Here is a 23539-nt window from a genome sequence, read left to right as displayed (position 1 = left end):
ATAAAACTTAAGGTAGGTTGTCAACTTTTTGTTTGTTTGGTGATTACGTCATCAAAAGGAGCAACCGGCTTGGCGACTAGCTGATTACGTCACAACGCCCCCAGGCTCAATCTGCCAGGTAGTCTCGGGGCGTGGCCAACGAGTGGAACTGAGCGTCGGAGGACGAGTTGGCCGAGGGTAAAGTTAAAGGACGCGGTATCTGGGCGCGGAAGCAATACTCAGACAAAAGCAGAACAGAACGAGGATCAAGCTTGCGGACAGGGTACTTAAAAAAAAAAAAAAAAAAGAAGATGGACAGTGCTCACTTTTGGTTGTTTTCCTTGACCATCTTGTGTCACGTTATGGCTGCGGATAGCGCAGGTAAGTTTTTCCGAAATCAAGATTTTTTTTTTTTAAACCATCCAAATATTTAATTGCTTCAGAATAACTTTAGACTTTTTTTTTTTAACTCACTAACTTGTCATTGGTACATTCCTCAACTTTTCACTGAGCTCATTGTTCTAACCTCAGTTTACCTCAACTCCAAGTCAGGCCTTGTCATCTGGGCAAATTTGAATACTGCAAATATTTACGCAAATTAAAGTTTTTATTGAAAAAGCTGACAAGCCACTGATCGTTTGCATTTATTTACATGAACGTTAAATATTGAGCGTCACGTGAAGGTGGTTTGTTTGTATCGAATAGTTTAACTGCTGATAAGTTATTTTACGTAACATAGGTTTGTGATTGTGCACATGCTAGAAGCTTAGCGTTGATGCTTTATGGTCTTTTCCAATTTAAGTGATACAAATCTTAGTATTCTTTATTTTTTTGCGCAGCAAAGGGTCGCGGTTTCATCGGTTTTATTGACCCAAATTCGGACCTGGTGGTGGTTGACCGCGCCACATCCGAGACCTTACAGAGCGGCCTCACCACTGTCTTCCTGCCGATCATCTACATCGTGGTGTTCGTGGTGGGCCTGCCTACTAACGCCATGGCCATCTGGGTCTTCCTGTTCCGCACCAAGAAGAAACACCCTTCGTCCATCTACATGGCCAACCTGGCTCTGGCCGACCTGCTTTTTGTCATCTGGACGCCGCTCAAGATCGCCTACCACCTGGCCGGCAACGACTGGACGTACGGCGAGGGACTCTGCAAGGTCCTGGTGGGCTTCTTCTACGGGAACATGTACTGTTCCATCTTATTCATCGCCTGCCTCAGTGTGCAGCGCTACTGGGTAGTAGCACATCCGCTTTCCCAACAGCGCAAGAACAATAAGGTGGCGCTGGGCGTGTGCATCGCCATCTGGGTTTTCATCTGGCTCACCACCACGCCACTCTACCTTTACCAGCACACGGCCCAATTGCGTGAGCCCGCCATCACCACTTGTCACGACGTCAACATCATCCTGGATCCCTTGGACCCCTTCGCGTCGGTCCGCCTGCCTTATTTTTACTTTATCCTGATGGGCATGGTGGTGTTCTTGGTGCCTTGTGTCGTTATCGTGGTGGCCTACGTTCTGCTTCTGCGGGCGCTGGGCCGCGGAAGGGAGGGCGGCGCGGCGGCCAAGAACCGGCGGAGGGCGGTGATGTTGATCATGGTGGTGCTGGTCACTTTCCTGGTGTGCTTCATCCCCAGTAATATCATGCTGGTGCTGCACTATTCCCTGCTCAAGGACGGCGCGACGGACAACGGCTACGCCTTCTACATCACCACGCTGTGCCTGGCTAGCCTCAACAGCATTCTGGACCCGTTCATCTACTACTTTGTGTCCGACGACTTCCGCCAGCACGTCAAAAACACGCTGCTGTGCCGCAGCAGCCGGACGGTGGAGCGCATGCGAGTGTCCTTCAGTTCCATGAAGTACTCCAAAAAGAGCAAGTCGTTTGTTTCAGACTCAGGGAACACGCAGAGCAGCTCATGCTAGCAGGGGGACCCGCCAAAGATGGACTTAAGCTGCTTTAGGTTGTCGTCCGCCCAGCTAGACTGGCAATTTCCCACAGACTTTCAAAACGTTTTTAACCTCATTTAATGTTGCATAGTTTTGTAAATAAATAGTAAAACCCAATAAGATGACCGTTCTTTTCAACGACTGCAACTAACGTGGTGACGCTCCCAGACTGGAATTCGCAGAATCCGGCTTTCTCCATGGCTGGCCCAGTCTTGTCCTACCCAGATAAGAAACTGTTCAACAGGGAAAAGTGACCTCAAGCAACCCGCAGATGATGTTCCATTGTTGCACAATGAGCAGTAAGCTACATCAATGTCAGCCCCTGTGGACAAAAAAACCAACCCCCATGCTCCCACTCTCGGGGTCTGTAATTAAGGGCTACCTGGGTCAGGCGAGCCTGCTTCAGGTAAATGATTATTAACAAGTGTCCTGTTACCTTTTGTTGTTTGTTACTGTTTTGTTTGCTAGTCACGTTAAACCTGTGCAAGCAGACAAAAGGTCTTTCTGAATCCCAAGGAAAGAAGACAATTGCATGCATTTGTTCATTTCAAAAAACACTTACCTGCAGCTCATACTTTGCAGTAATGTAGCACCCCCCCCCCCTTCTTGTATGTTAGAGACCGAACCAGTAACTGATCAAAAGTTAAGATTGTGTATTGTCTCCATTATCAATTTGAAATTATGCCCTGTATTTGTACAATAAAATGATAGACATTTGGAAAGAATGTTTTTAATTAGATTCATCAATTAATTGCAAAATTAATTGATATTACAATAATCGCTAATGAGCATCTATAAAGTTGGAAAATATGCAGCTCATACATATAAGCAGTAGGACTGGGTTTTAAAAACGATCAATAAATTTGAATCAATTTTCTCTTTCATAACCCGATGTCGATTCATAAAACCATAAAATCGAACGTTTGTGCCATTTAGAGGTAATTCTTCATTACGCCACAGGGTGGCCGTATAACTACGGCTATAATACTATAATACGTGGTAAAAAAGACAGTCTGGTGAGCAGGTATTCTCTCTGAAAATGAAACAATTATTAACCGACTAGTACCAATATCTAACGAGTTTCTTGCTTGTTAGGATAACGACGTGTATTCGAGAAGCTGTTTTCCATGAAATGAGCCCTCACCGGTAAGCTTGCTAAGAGGCTAGGCCTCAATACTAATTTGCTATAATAACCTGCTTTAGCTTAACCAATGAATTTAGTTAAAACCACTCAAAGTCCTAGAAATATCGAATATTATTTTCTTATGTTTTATCATGCTTTGCTGTGTTAAAATTATTAGAAGAGGATGCTAGTTGGCGATTAGCATGATGCTAACGATAAGCGCGGGAGGTTAGCCGCTATGCTAGCGTTTTCCGCTTAACGTAATGTCCATTCATTGTTGGCTGCTAATTGCGAAGCTAGCCAAGCTAAATTGCTATTGCCATGTTAGTTCATTTATTTTGGTTATATAAAAGCTTTAAAAGGTACAAGTTCATTAGCTTTGGGTTTTAATTACCACCTAAGGTGCTACAGATTCTTTTTTATGAGTTTACAGTGTGTTTTGCCACTTAATTATACAGCCTGTCCTGTGGTTGGAATTTATATATTTTAGACAACTGCATTGCGTTAAATTCTTAACGTACTAACTATTTATATGTTACTAATGCACCAAATTTGAGCAAGTTATCTGTAGCATTGGTTCTCCTGAAAATATCTTAGATTTGAAAGAAATATTGGTACTGAAATCCTTCATTGATTCAAAATGTACCTTACAATTAATCTCTTAAAAAAAAATATATACACTTCTTGTGTTCTTAATGTCTTGTCTTTCAACTACACATTCCCTGCAACTGATAAGAAAGAAGTGAAGGAGATGATTAACTTTAAACTAACAACATAAACCAAAGCCAATCATTCAATGACAGTCCATAGAGGCAAAGAGGCGTGTGACAGCAACTATACAAACGCAAGTGTTTACGACTTTTTCAAACATGAACAATTTAACTACCCTGAACTACGAATTACACATAAATGACCAAGCATGTTCTGAAGCATGTGGAATGGAAATGACCAGAGATGCCGTAATGTGTCTTATAATAAAATGGACTCAAAAATAAATCAATTCTTTCTATTTCCATTTATTCCCTAGGCTGATATATTTTTTATTATAGCAACTATGTGAGCAGATCATCTGGTTAATGATTCATGCTTGAACACATCACCTCTCAGCCGTGTCATCTCTCGGTATCGTATTTCTATTCTACAACAGAACTTACTGGGAGGTTACGTAAAAACTAAGGAGCTGGTTTAGTATGATTTCATTGAAAAAACAGAAGTGGCAAAATTACACACACTGTAGATGACAGAAGTACGCTATAATAAATAAATCTGAGGGTTGTTCTGCAAGTGGTGGGTACCTGCATAATGGACTGTTTTGCCAACCCTTATTTTAGTTTTTTGTACTGTGTTTCCCTTGACAACAGCCCCCCTAACAATTTTTTAAACTGCAATACTTCAGCGGTGTGCATGTTTAACACAAATCGGATGTGGTTATACTTGCTTACGTTTAGTGTTGTAACATGAACTATATGGTCCCCGAACTTCTTTAAACGGCAACTGTTCTTTTCGACTATAGGTTTGACATACATCGATGTATGGGCAGGTGAAGTTCCTCTGCTGCTCGTTTTGACATTTTTCCACTTCCCGTTTTGTTTTTAAATGATACTTGACTGCAATTGTGGGCGGCAGACATTTTTTGCATCACTGCTGCGAAAATAAACATAACCTCTTGCAACACAAGGCCGCTCGTAAAGCACAAATCACGCCAAACCGGTTCTGGCTGTCCTTTCTGATGAGCCACAAAGGGGAGTGTGTCGTAGGGAAGGCAAGGCTTAGTCAGGACTTGCTTTGATTTGCCACTTTAAACAGTCAATTGTTAACAGGGCCTAGTGACACACTTTGACATCAGGCACGAATTTAAAATGCAATAAATTTTAATGGAATCATTGTTTAAGTATAGTTTTTTCATGGGTTTAGGTCACATGCATAAATGGTGGAGAATATGATGGGAAATAATATATCATAGTGCATTTTGATTTTATTTAAAAAATGTTTGAATTGGAATGTGTATTCTTTTTATATCCACTGTACATATTTAACTCGCTTGCACTTTAATTGAGAATTCCTTTTAAGCGCAGAGTCATTAGTATTGCGGCCCACGCGTCCAGACCCGGGACCAGTGCTAAAAGACCACCATTCATGCGCAACGGGGAGCCGGCGAGGAAAGAGAATGAGCAAGCGTGGCCGAGATCACACACAACCTCCCGGCTTGCTGAGATTCCCTTAGTGAAAAGACATAGCTGTCAAGTAAGTGCACTTATTGGTTTTATTTTGATTCTTTTTTTTTCCCATTTATGGAAACAGACCTGAGAGATCACCATAGTAAAAACAGAGCAGTTGTAAACAGTCCATTACGGTCCACAATAGCGCACTTATCAGAAAGCCATAAAATGTAAGCAGTTTAATTTTGTGACCACAAAACAGTCAAATTAGCTTCCCCCACTGAAATGAATGACAATACAATTGGTGCTAGACGTAACGCCGTAAAAATATTTTTTCCACAGGGTTTTGCACTTGATAGTACTGCACTGCATAACAACACAATATTTGCTCTCCACATAACCAACAAATGTGGAAAATGCAGGATCAAAACATGACTGTAGTTTTCTTGTTTGTCTTCCATTGAGTCTCTTGGAAGGTGAGCACAAAGAATTGAGATAAAGGAGCCAAACAACAAACAAAAAGTAGAAAGGCAGACAGGAAAGGGAACATTCTGGATCTTGAGGGTGTACAAAAGTTAATCCTTTGCATCACTGTCACAGCTGTGTTCGCTGGTAGGCGGCACCATGTGAGTGCCCAACAACTGGTCCCAGTGCGAGAAGAAAGGGGCAAAGTTGGTGGCGGGCCATCGGTGGTGGGCATCATGCTTAGGGGCGCCCCCCCATAAGCCAAAGGGTACCAAGTTGTGCATGGACCACGGAAAGTCGTAGCCGCAGTGATCCTCGGTAGATACGTAGACGTTGAAGACCATGAAGCCCCACGTGGTGAGGCAGTGACACCGCAGCAGAACCGGGTCCACTGTGACCCAGAAGCCCACGCTCACCAGCTCCCATCCGGACAGGTACTGTGTGACCAGGCTGAACGGGCGCCGGTACTCATGGTGCACCGCGTGGAAGGTGCGGTACAGCCAGGGAATGCGATGGTGCAGCAGGTGCCAGAGATAATACTGGAAGTCGAAGACCATCATGCAGCCCAGGATCCCCAGGGAGAATTCCCAGAGGGTGGGCGCCTGGTGAGGCAGAGGCGTGGGCGGCCTCCACAGCCACTGGCCCACAGCGGCAGGGAAGATGTAGAGCAGGTGGTTGTAGATGGTGACTCCCAGCGTTGTCCCAATCCCCAGCCAGGTGACGGGTCTGTCCGGGTGCAGCCGGTAACGGTTGAGGCCGGGCCAGACGGGTGCCAGTAAGTCCAGCGCGGTGTAGACACCCACCAGAAAGAAGTAAGTGGAGACAGAGAGCACCACAGGGAACAATGGGCTCCTCAGGAGGTCGTGGTGGTTCTGGCGGAGGTAGTCCCAGGCTGGCTGAAGGACCAAATTGGACCCGGGGGGGCCCTCAGTCACGTTGCTCGCCCCCAACATTCGAGATGAAGCCGCCTCGGCGGGAAAGAACATCAACGGGAAATCGTCTGGTGAGGCTGTGCCAACTTGGACGGCCCGACCGTCTAAAGCTCTTATGTATGTTCAAGCCCAACCTCCCTTCGTCCCCCCCCCCCACTTGGCTTTAAAAGAGGGTGCTCAGTAAAGACCCCTTTTCATGGGCACAAGGATGGCAGCCAGCACTTGGGACCCACAGACGCTCTCATTTTTTCCTCTTTTTCCATTTGTTCTCCCCAAAACAAAGCAGCTTGTTGATTTTTATCATCGCAAAATTATCATCAATAATTCTAAACATTGATGGCTAATTTTGAAATTTAATTGACACATAATATCATGAGAAGACCCACAAGAAAATCTCATGAACCCACACTTGAAAAGACAATGGAAGGAGTGTCGATATCACTTCCTCTTAGTTAGTGACCACTGTACGTGTTTTTGTTGTGTTATGAAATATGTTTTTGGCATGAATAATCAGCCGCCATATAGACGGTGTTTCATTTCCTGTGTCTGACTTGTTTTCCCTCCATTTCTCCCCATCCTGTCTCTGCTGTGCGGGTTGCCAAGGAAACAGCACGGTGAGCTCACATGATTTTTTTTATATTTACATTTTGGGATACATTGTACAAATATATTCTTAAAAAACAATTTGAAATTGGAGGCAAGGTGGTCAGCACACTGTGGTGCCTCCAGTAGGCCTTTAGAGGGCAGTAGAGCTCAACATAGTGGTGCCGTCATCTGAAGGCTGTCATCTCTCTCTCCCTCTCCACATTCTCACACACACACACAGATGCACGCACACACACACGTTTTTGTATTTCATACATGGGGTCAAAGACATTGAAGTTGAGGGTGTTACAGGGAGCCCTGAGGTCAGCTATTGAGGGTCTCAAAGTGATGTACGGTCCATCAAGTGGCCTATGAAGGAACTGTTGATCTGTCGCCCCGGAATTTTAATCTATCTAAGTGACATGGCAATAAGAACTATTTAATGACGCTTGCCTCCATTCCCTAAAGGTCTTGCTGCTGCAAGGCTTTCGTCAAGTTAACAAATGGAAACTTGTTGTGGCAAGTGGAAGAAAAATTGTCCTGCGGGGCTCCTCTTTAGGGCCAGACTGTTATTCTGTTCGGCGGCAGTCATGTCAGGAAAATGATGAAAGGACGAAAGCCATCGCGGCTTAGAATAAACCTGGCTACATTGCGAGGAAAGTCACGGGATTGTGACACACCGACAAGGCGAAAAGAAACAATTCGCTACAAGTCAAAGACAGGAGATGCATATTGTTTTATTTTAGTTTAAAACATGGAAGAACCACTTTTTGCACAAAGGTTGGTATTTTTCGTCAGCGTTCCTAAAAGGTTGCAAACAGTTTTTCCTGTCGCAAAGAAATTTTGAACATGTTAAAATTTTGATGGCAACAAGAAAAACTGTTTGCAATTATTAAAACTGTTTAGCGAACCAAAACTCGACAGTTAATCACTTCACCCAAATCCGAAGCGTTTCTGCTGAGTCGGCTAAGCAAACAGTGAATCGAATCATCTGAATCTCTGGTCCAGGTGATTCCAACCACTGGACCATTCTGGTTCCTACAGACTTCGAACTGTAGGAAACCCTGATTGAGGAGGAGGATTCAAATACTCCTTGAGTTGCCGTGACTCACCTGTTTGACTCCGCTCACATCCGGCTTTCCCGTGAGAGCATGGAAACACCGTAATGATTAAACGCTGCGATTCAGAAGTCGGCATGCAGGCTTCATCCTGTACCTCGCTCCCCTGGGAAGCGGCAACGTCACACGGGCACATGTTTTGTTTTCCAACCATGCGGCTGGAAAGGAAGATGGTCACCATGGATGCCCTCGCGTGCGGATTTAATTACACCCAAGGGCGGATCCCCCCCACCCGACTACTCGAACTTCCCAGTTTGTGGTTCGCTTCCTGACAAACAAGTGAGCCGTCACACCTGAACATCTCTGCAGAACGTTAGGACCTCTCCTCTCTCGTCGTCTTTGTCATCTTCTGCTTCGTTGGGCCGGCGAGATGCCAAGCCAGCTGGAGGGCGCCATGGACGCACTCATCGCCGTCTTCTACAACTACTCGGGCCACGACGGAGACAAGTACAAGCTGAACAAGGGCGAGCTCAAGCAGCTGCTGCACACCGAGCTCAATGACTTCCTCACGGTAAGCGTTTGACCCTCACTGGGCTTTTGCTCTTCACATGAGATGTGTTTCACCCCGTGATCACTTTCAGAGAGATACACAGAGAACCGTGAGTTTATTATTCGCATTGTCAATCTAATATTTCGACTTGGACAGTCAGAAGCATGTTGAAATGCTCAAGGCTATTGTCGCCATCTTAGAAGCTTGTGTCCATCACCGGTGGAATGTCTGGTGGACATAGGAGGTCATCCAATCATTGCAGATAAGCCCATGTGATAGAAAACTGCACTTTCTGAGATTGAAATCTCGTTGAAAAGCTTCAATGATCGCAGATATGGTTTTTTTTTTCTCGTTATCTCCCATGTGAATGGAAGCAAAAGCCTCAGGTGCTTGCACATCCCCTCTAAATATAGATGCTGCTGTGATGTCATCACATCCCCACGAGAGGCAATCATGTCTGATTGCGGACCTTGAGTGCATTTAAATCACGAAAGCAAATCGCAGTAACATTTAAATGACTTCTCTTTCAATTTGAAGGAAAGTACAGCATCAATTGTCGTTCTTGTGTTGCTTATTGTGAAGTGAGTTGAAATGAGTTATAAGAATTTTTTTTTCTAGTCACAGAAGGACCCACTGCTGGTGGAGAAGATCATGAATGACCTGGACTCCAACAAAGACAACGAGGTGGACTTCAACGAGTTTGTGGTACTTGTGGCAGCGCTCACCGTCGCCTGCAACGACTTCTTCCAGGAACAGAAGAAAAAGATGACCAAGTAGATGTTCCCTTTTTTAACCACACTGTACGTCTTTGTTGAGAACCACAATCAATGTTGTATTGTACTCTTGTCACGAAAGGTGATGATTGCACAGTTGAATAAATGAGAATGCTGATTAAACTATTTTATATTGACAGTATATTCTTTCAGTCATTGTACACATTTTCAAAATTTGAAAAGAAATATAATGGGCCACTCTAAAGCAACTGAAAAATTACAAAGGCCAAAAATGACCAGTTTTGTGAAGAAGTGGAAAATATATGTCTTGTGAAAGCACATCTGCGTTTCCACAATTTGAGCTGGTGCGAACCTCACACCCCTGGTACGCTAGCGGCCATTTTTGACAAGGGGACGACGATCGATGGGCTTTGCTTTTCAAAAGGCAACCAGTCAATGTGACGCACGGACCACCTGCGCCCCATTGCGTTGAACCGTCATAACTGTCACATTTTCTTGCTTCGGGCAGCAGATCCCACACTTTGGGCTCAGCGTAAAATTGTATTTCTCCTTTATCATCACTTGATTGGTGATGACATTTTCCGGCAAAATAAATCTCGTGGGGTGCTTTTATCCTAAAATGCTCATCGTTAACATGATTAGCTTTGATTAAGATGAGCGGATGCCCACAGGAGTGGTTTGCGCAGACAAAAGGTTGCAATCAATCAAATACGTCCTTTAATAGTTTTGCAACTGACATGTGGGTGTTGTTATTTCTGTGGAAGTATTGATGAGAAAAATATTTGATTTGACGTGATGCTTGTAGTCCAGGATTTGTTGTGAGAATAAAAGAAGAAGAAAAAATAAATGACAAAGATCACATTCTAGAGTGAAAAATCTATATATCAGAGTTTCCACTCTAGAATGTCATTTTTGTAATTTATTTATGTATGTATTATTTATTATTTTATATATATATTATTTATATTTCATGGCCGGTCGCCATAGCTATAATAGACATGCACATACATAAATTACCATAAAAAAAATTCTTTCAAAAAGAAACAAGCAATGATTGCTTTGCCATGCGATGTCATTTTATTACAAAAAAAGCATGTGTATACAAATGGCAATGAATTTTTATTTATCAATGTCACACCACTAACAATAAATTCACTTCAGCACCCGTCCATTGCAAGATTATCACAACAAAAGCAGCGACAACTTTAATTAACAATCATTGCGGATTGTGGGGGCAACCAAAATCTACATAACACAATTTGCCTTTATTAATATTCCCATTCATATTTGGTCTTTTGGTTGGACAGACAAGTGAGGTCAGTTGGCCGGGCATATATCCTCCACGTTGTTGATTCTGAGCCTTTGTAGCTCTTGGCTGTCCAGGAGGCGGTAGCTGAAGGAGACCCTGTTGACGTAGCGTCCGCTGGATACCATGCGCACCACCGTGTTGTCGCAGCCCACCTTCACGTGGCCTGCAAAGAAAATAGAATTGGAGCTAAACCACACCTCCATGGAGCATCATGGATATATAGGGCAAATGTATGTGCGGTACTCACTGGGCCTGCCCGATGAGCTGCAGAGCGTTGTTAGGGACAGCATCTTAGACGTGTCTAGACCGCTTCCCCCGAGAACCTGCACCATGTCCTCAGAGTCGCTCGCACATCCCGATATGGGCCACTGAGGAGAAGGGCCAATATTTTAGGGGGAAAAAAATACACTCGCAAATGTATGGCCAGGTAATGTAGCCTCTTATGGGAAGAGGAAAACATTCCATTTGTTTCATGTCACCTTCGGAAAGTTGCCACGGAGTCCTAAGATGGAAAATTCAGAGATGTCCACCTCTACTGGGTAGACGATGGAGAAGCTACAGTTGCTGTGCTGTTGTGGGCTTACCAGGGTGAAAGCGCCCTCTGGTGATTGCGAGATGACATTGCAGGCTACAACAACGCAAATTAGACAAGTTAATCATCATCCTAATTCTGGTTGTAAAGAAAAATGCAAATTCATGTCATGCATATTAGGGGTAATCAAAATGGCCACAATGTCTGAAATGTGTGCATTATTCTTTTATTTTTTATTAGTGAAATAAAATTGAGGTAGCTCAAAATACTTTTAATACATTTGTGTGCTATCACTTTTAATTTCCAGAAAATATAAAAACATTTTTGAAGAAAAAAAAAATATCAAAGACATCTTTGATTTTTTATTTGATTTTAGGATTTCGTTTACTTACGGAAAGGGTTAGCGACTTTCCTGAATGTGACCGTGAACCCGCTGCCGGCGTTGTGCACGCGGAAAAAGATCATTGCCACATTCTGTGAGGAGCGCACGCTTCTCCTGGTGGAAGTGGCGGAATCGCAGTAGTCCACATAGCGTTCGCTTGGGGACAGCGGGTGGTCCTGCGAGCTGGGAAACTTCTCGCCCTTCATCACCCAGCCGTCAAACACCTTCAAGATCATACACGAGAATCAAAGCAATGACACGAGCTCTAACCATTTCGCATGATTTTTGTTCTTTCAAACATCACATGCTGTTTAAATGTTAGCATTTTTATGTTCAAGAACTACATTTGTTACCTCCACACAAATTCTAATTAATAGCCCACACATTTCAACCATTAAGGTTAAATCAGTCACAAAATGGCGCATTAGCATTTAGTTATTGTAGTCCTCACTGTGTTTTCCCATCTCTCAGGACTGAAATCCAATTTCCTGTGGAGGCGATGACCTTACCGTGATAAAGTCTCCCGCCTGGCAGTCGATGTCGACGCCGTCGTACTCGATGTTGACGATCTCGTCGGGCTCAGCCATGAAGAAGACGGCGCAGCTGAGCTGAGGATGCTCAGCCGTGAAGGTGAAGCGACCCTCAACTGCAACCATGTCCACACAACCTGACACACACATTTGAATTTTGAAGCCTCTAAATTGTCTTTGATATTCATAAAAAGTAGGATTTTTTTTTATTTATTATAAATTAATTTGTGTGGGAGGTTAATCGATGACTTACTGTTACTGTCTGGTAATTTCAGTGTTCACAAATTGATGGTTAAGAAAACATGCTAGTTAAGTTCATTAATAATTATTTCTTTATTGGATAGTACACATGTTCGGTTGGCTTTAAGACTAAGAAATTGTTTTGGAAAAAACACAATCGCTTCCTCCATCCATCTATTTCCTTCTGCTTATCCTGGGTTGGGTCGCGGGGGCAGCAGATTAAGCAGGGAAGCCCAGACCTCCCACTCCACTGCCACTTTGCACAGCTTTCCCGGGGGCTAATCGGTTTATTGAAGTCTTCCATGGTGACCAATAATCTTTACAAATGTAAAAAGTAAACAACACCTAATTGGTTTATTGAAAACTACGCTGCCGAAAACTCTTAACTGTCTTTGATGTTTACGAAAACGCAAAAGTTTATTGAGACATTTCATCAAAATGATTTTTTTCCTTAAACATGCAAAATTGTTTAATTGAAGACTTTTTTTTTTTCCAGGACTGCAATAAAATTGCTCTCGGTTTATAGAGGTCTCAATAACATTTTAAAAAGCTGTAACCACATTATCAGAGATTATATTGCCTCTGATATTTGGTTTACCTTGATTGACAGGCAGTCGTCAGAAATCATCAAAAGTGAGAAAAACTCACGCAGTGGTCGTCTGTACATGAGTAACTCCTGCGCTGTCTCCTTGCGCAGCTCTGAGTTGAAGAATGAGTAGAATTCATCCTTTAGGACGTCGTTATCCTACACCGTATAGAGGACAGGAAAGAATGTTTGATAATGATGATGGTGAGGATGATGATGAAGAGTTAAGACTATCGTACCTCGATATACCTGCAGTTTCCCTTGAGGATGCACAAGCTCAAGAGCAAGAAGAAGAGCCTCTGCCGAAAAGTGCGCTCCGTCATCATTGTCGTCATCGCATCGCTGGAGCCTCCGTGTGGCCGCTGCCGCCTTTTGTAAGTTCTGTGAGGACCACCTGCCACCCGCCCCGAGCCCACTGAGTCCCATTACCGAGTGATTGCGCACTTGTGACGAGAGCAAGGATGATGACAGCGAGAATGGGGGAGGGTGTCAACACCGGGGATCGGGATTCCATTCGCTCGAGCTAAGCATCCAAACAAACCCTGAGATCAAAAGAAGTATTTGGCTAAATTCAATGAAGACAAATTGAAATTTAAGTATCCATCATTGATCATCAATACTGTCGATACTTGGATTAAACGCAGGGATGCCGTTGCCCTTTACGTAAATGAGCTCGATAGTACTTCTTCAGCATTAGTTAGTTCCCAAAAAATGAAGATTAAAAGTGTTTTCATTGGAAGCAATCTGTCCGTTAAGTGGCACTCGACTGTTTATAGCAAAGAGCCGATGGCTGGGTTTTTTTTTTCATGACGTTCACTCAGCACCTGGATGATGACGATTAAACCGATTACATGGCATCCCTGTATGACGCCATTGAAAGACCGCCGGCAATGTAAAGCGGCTCGGCTCAGGTGTCGGCTGTGCAAATTGACTGCTGCAATCACTAGATTATAAAATGCAGGACTTGTTGTGTTTTAAAGACGCCGTGGCTGCCAAAACATGTATGAAAAGTGCTGATATTTACAAAAAGCTTATGCATGGAAAATTCTTGGGAAAACTGAATTGTTTTGAATTTAAAAAAAAAAACATCTGGTACAGGGCCAAGGTTTAAGGACACTGCCTAAAAGAAGATGCTCGACTCCGAACTGGCTGGTGGCGACTGCCACATTCAGGACAACATGTTTGTGTGTCTGAGATGAGCTCGCCCATCAAGCCGGAAACCTCCATCAAAAATAATCACATCCCTTTAGGGCCCAATAGAAATTAAAGGGCTAAATCTAGCAAGAGGGCGGACGATATCACTGCCTGTCATTTCTAAGAAATAAAAACTGAATTTCCTCCAAAAGATGCTGTAAATGGCCCATGAGATATCGGCTGACGTCAGAGCTGATTGGTTGCCCGGACGACGACTTGACGACTCAGTGGCCAGTCGAGGCCATCAGGAATCTCAAGGTAAGTTGACAGCAGTCTTAATAAAAGAGTATTTTTAAGATTTTTTTTTTTCATTTTAAAATTAATGTCAGAAATTAGCTGTAATAAGCATGACAGGCCAGTAGTTGGCAGTATTTAAGTAAACACTACAGTCTACATGTGTTGCTCCACCGTTTGAGTTGGGAAACACTGACAGACAATCATACCAGAGCGCATGTGTGTGTGTGTTTGCATAAGGCGGATTCAGTTGAGCCGTGCATAATTGAGATTTGGGGAAACAAAGGCCGGCTTATGTCATAACGGGCTAAGCTAGCCGACACTGCCAGCAGAAGAGGCTCAACGGTAACTTCCTGTTGATGGCCATGACAGCGTCTTCAGCATCTTTTACCTCTGAGTGTGTCTCCTCCCACAAGAGAACACACAAATCACATCTTGTGTGTACTATACTGTCAGGGCTGGGCAAACTTTTGTGCTTGTGGGCCTTTGGACTTTTTTTTTTTTTTTTAAATGGATGGGCACTGATAACCTGTAAATTACAAATATTTTTGAGGGGGAGGCTGGAACAGATTCATAGCATTTTCATTAATTTCAATTGGGAAAGATGAAGGTACGAACGAGGTCATGGAAAGAATTAAACTTGTACCTCAAGGCACTACTTTATTATTATCACTGTTGTTATTTACGAACAGTTTAAATGGGGCTGAGCACACTGCCCAGAGGCACCTCAGTTACAGTTCTGGTTTTGTATTTTTTATTTTATAACTTTGTTAAATTCCACAGGCATGATGAAAAACTATCCTAGTTATGACTTTTGATCATGTGCAGAGATTGGGGGCAGGGAGGGGGGCTATTATGTCATATTGTGAGTGGGTGGGATATTGTCGGGGAATAACTAATGTCATATCAAGTCAGTTCCTCCCGACGACTGAGCTCAACATACTATAGAAGAAGCGGGGTGGTGTGATGCGTTCAAGTGCCGCTCCATTCATTCACTAGCCACCGCGTAGCAGAGCCATCGTGCCGGATCAAATATGACATCCAGGCTGCTGCTTTAGCAGAATAGGAGGAGGAGGACTGGGACTCGGCTCAGCGGGGGGCGGCATGGGCTGTGCACCTAGCATCCACGTCTCGCAAAGCGGCGTCATCTACTGCCGCGACTCGGACGAGTCCAACTCGCCGCACCAGACCACCACCACCATCTCGCAGGGGGGCGGCGGCGCGCTGCACGGCCTCTTCATCAAGACCGACGCGGCCGAAGCTATCCCGTCTGTCATCGCCTACCAGAGCCGACATTCGAGCTTCAACCTCCGCCAGCGTCGGGACACGGGAGGAGGCGCGCAAGTCCTCATCGAGGCCGAGACGCAGACGAGCGACGCCGGCGTCAAGGTAACCGCGAGCGGGCCCGTGTTTATGTCCCGCGGAACAGAGGGCCAGCAGCACTATAGTATCGACGTGACGTCACCGTCAGTCGCAGTGCTTGAGGATGCACATGCACTGCCCCTTATAGAATTTAAGTGGAATTCCCCAAAACTCGCGGTACGGCACCTGCTGATTTGCCTGTTTGCAAATTCTTTTTCATTTCCCGTCATCCATTCATGGATGCAAACCAGGTGCATCCACTGCTGTCTTGGTTAAAACGCTCATCTTGCTCACATCATGCATGAGAAAAGTAGGCCACAAGCTTGCAAAAGTTAGTCAAATAACCCCCCCCCCCCCACACACACACACACACACACACACAAACACACTCCAGAAAAGAACATACATTAATTCAGTTTTACAAAAGTCAGCTATGTGAATAGAATAAATCCAGAAATAAACCAGGATGCAAAACGTGGGAGCAAATGAACACAAACTTGTTTTAATAGCTCTTTGTAGAACCCTGTCACGAGTGTGTGTATCAACTGTTGCTTCAGAAGTAATCAATGATACCATTGATTATTTGAGACCATCACTTGAAGCATTCCCCTGCTGCAGGAACTTGACAATCTTCCATGGTGTTGCTCATGCTCCTGTGTGTCTATGTGTGTGAGTGTTATTATGTGCATGTTTGTATGCACAAGCAGTTTGTTTACCCCTCTGGTTAGTGTGTGCGCGAGTCACATGAAGGCGGCGCTGATGCTGACACTCATGCCTGAAGGTCAGTAAGATGGTGATGAGAGTCATCGCAAGGTTGTTAACAATGTGCGTTTTGTGGCGAGCGAGTACCTACATTTAACCCTTACGCACTTCCAGTGTGACCCTCAACCTAACCCTAAACCCATACATTTCTTAAACCCTAACCCTAAGTGCAGATTTTTTTTGTCTCTCTCTTGGCAGGTTTCTTCTTCAGAACAATGTGTGGGACCCATGAGAGTGAGCCAGGAGCCCATTCAGGTGAGACAAGTTTCGATACCTCAAGGTCACTCATGAGCAACATCCAAGAATTTGGAGGAAAGGATGTGGGTGGTCAAAACTAGGGTGTGAACTTTTAAGGGGTGCTCATTTATTTAAATGATACAACAATTATTCATCAGGTGTTTCTAACCTTGCGCAGGTCTTGCTGGTGTTCGCCAAGGAGGACAACCAGAGCGACGCCTTGTGGTGGGCGTGTGACCGCGCCGGTTTTAGGTGCAACATCGCCCGGACACCCGAGTCTGCGCTCGAGTGTTTCCTGGATAAACATCACGAGATCGTTGTCATCGACGGACGCCACCCTCGCTACTTTGAACCTGAGGTCGTGTGCCGGTGAGGGATGTGATCAATTCATTTTGTCCAAATTCATTTCCAGAACTAAACTTGTCCTTGATTGCCACCCAATTTGAACTGCAGAGATATCCAATGCTGAATCGTGAAGAGAACATTCTGTGTCCTCAGACCTCGTGAGCATGTCTGACATTGTTTGTTCTGGTCTTGATTTATCTTTTGCTATTGTTTTGCAGTATGATCCGTGCCACGAAGCCTTCAGAAAACACTGTTCTTCTTGCCGTTGTGCCACAAAAGTAAGCTCATACATGATTTTTTTTTTTTTTTGTAAAAACAATGAAATGTATCTGCTTGTATCTGGAAAATCATTCTGGGTCACTCATATCTCAAGGCACCGCTGTCTAATAATTCTCAGTATCCAAAATTACATCAGAATTCCCAGTATCTAAAAATAGGGCTTAAACGGTACTTATATTTCAAGACTTTTTTTGTTAATTATCCCCTGAGGTCAGTTGTCAGCATGAAATTTGGTTGCCATTTGTTAAGGCAGAATTCAAGCGTTTCGAAAACGAATCCGTCATTTAAATTTGAATGGTCCATTTTCGGGTCATTTTTGGTCATTCCCAGAGCTTCTTGAAATGGAAACTATTTAAAAAGAATTTTGGTAGTCTGATCAAGGAGGTTTCTTATGCCACCCACATTTAATAATTTGTTATTCGTTCAGTTCAATGTTGAGCCTTTTATAGAACATACGACTATCCATGTGACTTTGTGTGTTGTGTTGTAGGCCATCTGACCAGGACGAACCCTCTGTTCTTCCTCTTCTGTGCGCCGGATTCAGCCGAGTATGTACTTCCCGACTTTTTTTTTTTTTTTTTTTGTTCCCTAAGCCAATGAACACACAGACATCAGTCGTCTCTTCGCGCTTTTGCAGAGGTTTGTGGAGAACGCCAGCGTGTCGGCGTGCTATAATGAACTGATTCAACTTGAGCACGGAGAAGTGAGATGTCACTTCAAACTCAGGTACATCACACGAGGCAGAGTCAGTTTACAAATTCATGAGCCGTTCGGAGAACCATACACACACGTATTTATGTTTTTATGTGTATGCGACCATTCCTGTTTTGACAGGGCTTGTAACTCGGCCTTCGCGGCTCTCGAGAAGTGCCAGGAAGCCGTGGAGATCACCAGTGAAGACCACGTCATACAGGTAGGAGGGAAAGACTAACAAAAAAATAATTTCTCCATATATATATGTATATGTACGTGTTTTCATAAAACTTTGACAGTACGTGAACCCCGCCTTTGAGCGCATGATGGGCTACTGCAAGGGCGAACTGATCGGCAAGGAGCTGACAGAGCTCCCTAAGAGCGACAGAAACAGGGCGGACCTCTTGGATGCCATCAACAGCTGCATTGAAAAAGGAAAGGTGAGTCCGACCCGATGCCCGCCACCGCTGAGATTGGTCGGAACTTCAGAACGACTTGTCACTCACAGGAATGGCAGGGTGTTTACTACGCAAGAAAGAAATCGGGTGACAGCGTGGCGCAACATGTCAACATAACGCCCATCGTTGGCCAAGGAGGGTGAGTCCAGACATCAAGCGAAGAACGTTTCAGAGATGACAACTTTCTTCTCACTTTTTCCCCAACAGGAAGATCCGACACTTCGTAGCCATCAAGAGGCCGCACCCGGACAACAACAGTCAAGTAGGTGTTCTGAAAATGACCTAATAAGCGTGAGTTGATATCGTTTGTTGTGTTTTTGGAAATCTAGAGAGCGTAAAAGACATTAAATATAAGAACATAACGATACTTGAAATTTTTCTGAAAATATTTTGCCCATGTTGAGTAGCAACAATCCACCGTGTCGCTTTGCTCAGCGAGGCTCCCGTCCCAATCACGTCACGCTACGCTAAGCTACGGCTAAGCGTCGGGATAAGGCCCGCGAGGGCAGGTGGCCAGGCCTCAGGCCTATTTATATGAATGAGGGGCTAGCGTTAGCGCTTTTCCCCTCCTTAGCTGTGCTTTTCTAAGCACTCGAGACTTAAAACATGTTCTGTTTAACTTTTACCTCACGCTTAAGGGCCGCCATCATCTCAAGTGCTTGGCTGAGATCATTTTGTAGACATTTTTTATTTGCACAGCACAGCCCAAGAAGCTCTCTAAATCTGGCAACCGTGATGTGTTTATATGAGCTCAATCCAATTTACCTCGTACGTGCCAACTTCTTCATGCAACTCATCAGTTGTTTCAAATAAAGGAAATATTTAATATGCCACTTGCCGCTATGCTTAAGATTCTATTGTCAGAATGTGTAATTTTGCTCAGCATTTCATTGAGAGTCTCTCAAACTCCAAATTAATTCTTTCTTTTATTTTGCGGTGTCAGGTGCACAAGTACAACAAGGAGGATCGGGGCAGTGTTGAATACTCCCACTCAGGTAATTTATTTTGTTTATATCGCCTTTATCCGTGTTACCAGTAAATTTAGGACTAACCTTGTTGCTTCAAAGAGCAGGGCAATTATAAATTTGTTGTTATATTTCTATTCCTGACATGTTAGCACAGGTATATAATCATTCTAGTGCATTTTTAGTAATTTTTTTTTGTTTGTTTTTACCGCCTCCCACCTTGTTATTTTAAGAGTGCCACTCTCTACTCCATCGTGACAGGAGGAAAGACTCGATGGATACCAGATCACTCAGCTCCCGCAGTAGTGACGGTAAAGAGGTTTTATGCTTAAATAAAACTTGATTTCATTATTATTACCTCTGACAATGTTAATAATTCTTTGAAATTCCTCCACCAGCTGCCAGTTTACAAAACCGGAGACACTCTTCCGTCGCCAGGATTCACTCCATGACCATCGAGGCTCCCATCACTAAGGTTACTTTTTTATTTATTTATTTATTTATTTTTTATTTAAGATGTTTTAGGAATGGAGTCGATGACAACAATACCATTTTATATTGCTTCTGTCAGAGAAATCCAAGTATGTCCATTTGAACAGGTGATCAACATCATCAATGCTGCCCAGGAGAATAGCCCACTGACGGTGGCTGATGCTCTGGAGCGCGTTCTCGAGATCCTGAGGACTGCCGAGCTCTACTCGCCTCAGCTGGCATCCAAGGAGGACGACCCACACACCAACGACCTGGTCGGCGGGCTCATGAACGTAAGAGACTCTAGAAATACTTGAGATATGCATTTTGATTGTGCCTGACAAGTCTCCTTTTTATCATCCATCATGCAAATGCAAAATGGCGTTGAGCAGTAATAGTTACCAGTATAGTAAAATAATTACTCATTCACCTGTAATTTAAATGACTCTTATCTTACCACTTGTTTTATTTCCTTCCACAGGACGGGCTGCGACGGCTATCTGGCAACGAGTATGTTTTCTCCAAAAGTAAGTGAGCCTCATGTTGTAACACTTATGAATTCACAGACTCAATTTGATGAACATTTTTTAAACATACTGTACCACACACTTAAAAATAGGTACATTTGAATGGCTTTACAGTATTTTATACCAATATTTTACAGTTTTTATATTTTATTACTATTTATTTTTATTATTTATTACTGTTTTTACTATTAAATAACTATTAATTATTGTTAATGTTTATTGTTTCTTATTTAATTTGAGTAATATTTAGTTTTGGTCTAATATTTTCATTTAGTGTTTTAGTATTTTTTATTTTATTATTTATTCTTTGCATTGCAAGCCCCCTTGATGAGATAATGGTTTCTTCCAGACATGAGCCAAAGCCAGCTGGCACTTCCTGTTACACTGAGCGATGTCCCTCAGTCCGTCGCTGACATCCTTAACGATGAGGAATGCTGGGAGTTCAACATCCTCGATTTGGAGGCGGCCACGCACAAAAGGTAGTTGTGCGCTGTGTGTGCCTTTGATTAGATTATGTAGTTTTTAACAAAAATTGCAATTGGTGACTCGAAGGCCCCTGACTTACCTGGGCCTGAAGATCTTCACCAGTTTCGGGGCGTGCGACTTCCTCGACTGTACCGAGACAACGCTTCGCTCCTGGCTGCAGCTGATGGAGGCCAGCTACCACTCATCCAACGCCTACCATAACTCTACACACGCCGCTGATGTGTTGCATGCAACTGCTTTCTTCTTACGCAAAGAGAGAGTCAAGGTTAGTGTCATGTTGATTGATCCATAAATTGTGCGTGAAAACCATTAGGGACAAAGAATAGAGCCTTGAGGGATTCCTCAAGCGCAACTAAAAAGGAAGATGCTTGTAACTTATTTTTCTTGCACAATTGTGTCATTATTCTTGTAGCATTAACTTTATTCTCATAACATAACTTTAGAGACGTATAAGACACATTTCTGGCCTCCTGTACTGCATTGTATGGAAAACACAAGGGGGTTTCACATGGAGCCCTGAGGGATGCCTCAAAAATGATCAACATGTGGCATCACCAAAATGTCAGCTGTCTTTTCTTCAGAGCAGTCTAGATCAGCTGGATGAGGTGGCGGCGTTGATTGCAGCCACCGTGCACGACGTGGACCACCCGGGGCGAACCAACTCATTCTTGTGTAACGCCGGCAGCGAGCTGGCGATCCTGTACAACGACACGGCAGTGCTGGAGAGCCACCACTCTGCTCTCGCCTTCCAGCTCACCATGCGCGACGGCAAGAGTAACATCTTCAAGAACATAGAGCGGTCAGTAGCATCGTCACTCTTGACATCTCACTACTCCAACATATTTTGGAATCTCATAATTGTTCCAAACGCCAACAGGAACCAATTCCGAACGTTGCGGCAGGCCATCATTGACATGGTGCTGGCCACGGAGATGACGCGACACTTTGAGCACGTCAACAAGTTTGTCAACAGCATCAACAAACCCATGGCGGCCATCGATGAGACTAACACCTGTGTGAGTAGAACATCTAGTACGTATGTAAATCCTGAGTTGCTAAGCCAACATGACTGGAAAGTGTGTCGTGTGTGTTGTGCGCAGAGCATGAACAGCGACTGCGAGGGTCAAACCAACCTCAAGAACTCTCCGGAGAACCGGCTGCTGATCAAGCGAATGCTTATCAAGTGCGCCGACGTGGCCAACCCGTGCAGGCCGCTGGAACTCTGCATCGAGTGGGCGGGGCGCATCTCCGAGGAGTACTTTGCACAGGTGCATGTCGTGGAGCTACGCTCCTGTAAACATCGCACCGTCGTCACGGTGATCTCTTTGTGTCCTCACAGACGGATGAGGAGAAGAGGCAGGGGCTCCCCGTGGTCATGCCGGTGTTTGACCGCAACACCTGCAGCGTGCCCAAGTCGCAGCTCTCTTTTATCGACTACTTCATCACCGACATGTTTGACGCCTGGGATGGTAGGAATGATGCAATAATAGCGGACTAATATTGTGTGTGTAGTATGTCTGGGAAGCACTGGTGCTAGTGGCCTCTCGTTCCCACTCCAGATCAAATTTGATCCTCCCCGAGAGATGACTTGTTTGGCTTGTTTTCTGTCCAGCGTGGCTCTGATGTCACGGAAAGATTCCTCATCTACGCTGAGGGGATGGAGAGAAACCTCCTGGGGGCGTGAAAACCCGAGGAAGTCAGGGCTAAGGGGTTTTACGATGAGGGCAACAAGATGTCGCGCAGACCCCTCAGGATGCATAAGAAAATAATACCCGTGTGGCTCACCTTAACTTTATTTCTGTCAAATTACCAATTTATTCTCATAGTACTATTGGAGCGTTTAATCTTAAAATTCAAATTTCTTTCCTTGTAAATATCACAATTTATTTGCGCAACATTGTGATTGTGGAATTATGACTTTGCATTAACATGACGACCGACACTTAGTTATTTATGGTTTTCTCCACAGCCTTCGCCAGCCTGCCAGATCTCATGGAGCACTTGTCGGAGAACTACAAGTACTGGAAGACTCTGGACGACATGAAGTGTAAGAGTCTGCGTCCTCCGCCGCCATCTTGACTGCCAACATGGAGTCTGTCCTCCTCACCCGAGGGAGACGAGCCTGTTGATTGATAGATTTTAAAAAACAAATATATTTTTTGTACATGCAGATCCAAGTACATTGTGGGTTTGAAAACTTTTAATCAGGAAAAGTATGCGTGTTGAAACCTGCCACCAGGAAAAGTGTGCATTGAAAACTTTTACAAGTTTCAAGGGTAACAGGCTTCAACACCCAAACTATCTGGGTTGGTGACTGTTGAATCACACACGTCATGTTACATGATGGTACATTACAAACATTTTATAGTATAGCTTAATAGCGCCATCTTGTGCATACAACAAGTCGCTAC

General features: G+C 44.0%; 5 protein-coding genes across 8 annotated transcripts; 3 read left to right on the top strand and 2 right to left on the bottom strand.

Moving 5' to 3' along the window:
- Window positions 1-120: 120 nt before the first annotated feature.
- Window positions 121-4049, top strand: f2rl1.2 (coagulation factor II (thrombin) receptor-like 1, tandem duplicate 2). 2 transcript variants are annotated; one of them, XM_068652680.1, is made up of 3 exons: window positions 121-360; window positions 819-2336; window positions 3026-4049. In XM_068652680.1, exons 1-2 carry the CDS (start codon window positions 291-293, stop codon window positions 1904-1906), a joined length of 1158 nt encoding a protein of 385 aa, XP_068508781.1. In that variant the 5' UTR covers window positions 121-290; the 3' UTR covers window positions 1907-2336; window positions 3026-4049. The 2 variants fall into 2 exon arrangements, with proteins under 2 accessions (XP_068508781.1, XP_068508780.1); XM_068652679.1 differs by having other exon boundaries at window positions 819-2946.
- On the top strand, window positions 2916-9717 carry s100z (S100 calcium binding protein Z). Its single transcript, XM_049739239.2, has 6 exons — window positions 2916-2946; window positions 3026-3076; window positions 5124-5297; window positions 7199-7223; window positions 8622-8823; window positions 9421-9717. Coding segments are annotated over exons 3-6 (387 nt in total). The 5' UTR covers window positions 2916-2946; window positions 3026-3076; window positions 5124-5296; the 3' UTR covers window positions 9580-9717.
- ch25hl2 (cholesterol 25-hydroxylase like 2) lies at window positions 5299-6731 on the bottom strand. The gene has a single exon (XM_049739183.1). It carries the CDS (start codon window positions 6661-6663, stop codon window positions 5788-5790), a length of 876 nt encoding a protein of 291 aa, XP_049595140.1. The 5' UTR covers window positions 6664-6731; the 3' UTR covers window positions 5299-5787.
- Window positions 9718-10590: 873 nt separating the features above from the next.
- LOC125980115 (corticotropin-releasing factor-binding protein) lies at window positions 10591-13478 on the bottom strand. Its single transcript, XM_049739172.1, has 7 exons — window positions 13355-13478; window positions 13178-13274; window positions 12269-12426; window positions 11770-11983; window positions 11325-11473; window positions 11093-11213; window positions 10591-11008 (listed from the first exon to the last, which is right to left on the bottom strand). The coding sequence occupies exons 1-7, from the start codon at window positions 13448-13450 to the stop codon at window positions 10854-10856; spliced, it is 990 nt and encodes a 329-aa protein (XP_049595129.1). The 5' UTR covers window positions 13451-13478; the 3' UTR covers window positions 10591-10853.
- Window positions 13360-23298, top strand: pde8b (phosphodiesterase 8B). 3 transcript variants are annotated; one of them, XM_068652677.1, is made up of 24 exons: window positions 13360-13489; window positions 14462-14567; window positions 14784-15932; window positions 16866-16922; window positions 17083-17273; window positions 17468-17527; window positions 18019-18076; window positions 18166-18254; window positions 18363-18441; window positions 18521-18661; window positions 18730-18818; window positions 18887-18941; window positions 19623-19674; window positions 19878-19955; window positions 20043-20119; window positions 20244-20408; window positions 20597-20642; window positions 20992-21121; window positions 21195-21393; window positions 21710-21927; window positions 22006-22144; window positions 22229-22396; window positions 22468-22597; window positions 23098-23298. In XM_068652677.1, exons 3-24 carry the CDS (start codon window positions 15648-15650, stop codon window positions 23205-23207), a joined length of 2616 nt encoding a protein of 871 aa, XP_068508778.1. In that variant the 5' UTR covers window positions 13360-13489; window positions 14462-14567; window positions 14784-15647; the 3' UTR covers window positions 23208-23298. The 3 variants fall into 3 exon arrangements, with proteins under 3 accessions (XP_068508778.1, XP_068508779.1, XP_049594979.1); XM_068652678.1 differs by having other exon boundaries at window positions 13391-13489; window positions 15605-15932; XM_049739022.2 differs by lacking the exon at window positions 13360-13489 and having other exon boundaries at window positions 14231-14567; window positions 15602-15932.
- The last annotated feature ends 241 nt before the right edge of the window (window positions 23299-23539 follow it).

The sequence above is a fragment of the Syngnathus scovelli genome, chromosome 13, assembly GCF_024217435.2.
Source record: "Syngnathus scovelli strain Florida chromosome 13, RoL_Ssco_1.2, whole genome shotgun sequence".
NCBI classification, from domain to species: Eukaryota; Metazoa; Chordata; class Actinopteri; order Syngnathiformes; family Syngnathidae; genus Syngnathus; species Syngnathus scovelli.
Note: the sequence above shows the minus strand (reverse complement) of the source record. Positions and strands in the feature narration are given on the sequence as shown.

What these genes read in the sequence shown, in the direction of transcription:
- f2rl1.2 (XM_068652680.1), top strand. Translation starts at nt 291, where the DNA reads ATGGACAGTGCTCACTTTTGGTTGTTTTCCTTGACCATCTTGTGTCAC. An exon ending in TATGGCTGCGGATAGCGCAG is followed by an intron (nt 361 to 818) that starts GTAAGTTTTTCC and finishes TTTTTTGCGCAG; the next exon opens with CAAAGGGTCGCGGTTTCATC.
- s100z (XM_049739239.2), top strand. An exon ending in GTTGCCAAGGAAACAGCACG is followed by an intron (nt 7,224 to 8,621) that starts GTGAGCTCACAT and finishes ACATCTCTGCAG; the next exon opens with AACGTTAGGACCTCTCCTCT. An exon ending in AGCTCAATGACTTCCTCACG is followed by an intron (nt 8,824 to 9,420) that starts GTAAGCGTTTGA and finishes TTTTTTTTCTAG; the next exon opens with TCACAGAAGGACCCACTGCT.
- ch25hl2 (XM_049739183.1), bottom strand. Translation starts at nt 6,663, where the DNA reads ATGTTCTTTCCCGCCGAGGCGGCTTCATCTCGAATGTTGGGGGCGAGC.
- LOC125980115 (XM_049739172.1), bottom strand. Translation starts at nt 13,450, where the DNA reads ATGACGACAATGATGACGGAGCGCACTTTTCGGCAGAGGCTCTTCTTC. An exon ending in CATGTACAGACGACCACTGC is followed by an intron (nt 12,427 to 13,177) that starts GTGAGTTTTTCT and finishes TGTGTGTGTCAG; the next exon opens with GTTGTGTGGACATGGTTGCA. An exon ending in CAGCTCATCGGGCAGGCCCA is followed by an intron (nt 11,009 to 11,092) that starts GTGAGTACCGCA and finishes TTTTCTTTGCAG; the next exon opens with GCCACGTGAAGGTGGGCTGC.
- pde8b (XM_068652677.1), top strand. Translation starts at nt 15,648, where the DNA reads ATGGGCTGTGCACCTAGCATCCACGTCTCGCAAAGCGGCGTCATCTAC. An exon ending in TGTTGAATACTCCCACTCAG is followed by an intron (nt 19,675 to 19,877) that starts GTAATTTATTTT and finishes TGTTATTTTAAG; the next exon opens with AGTGCCACTCTCTACTCCAT. An exon ending in TCGATGAGACTAACACCTGT is followed by an intron (nt 22,145 to 22,228) that starts GTGAGTAGAACA and finishes TGTTGTGCGCAG; the next exon opens with AGCATGAACAGCGACTGCGA.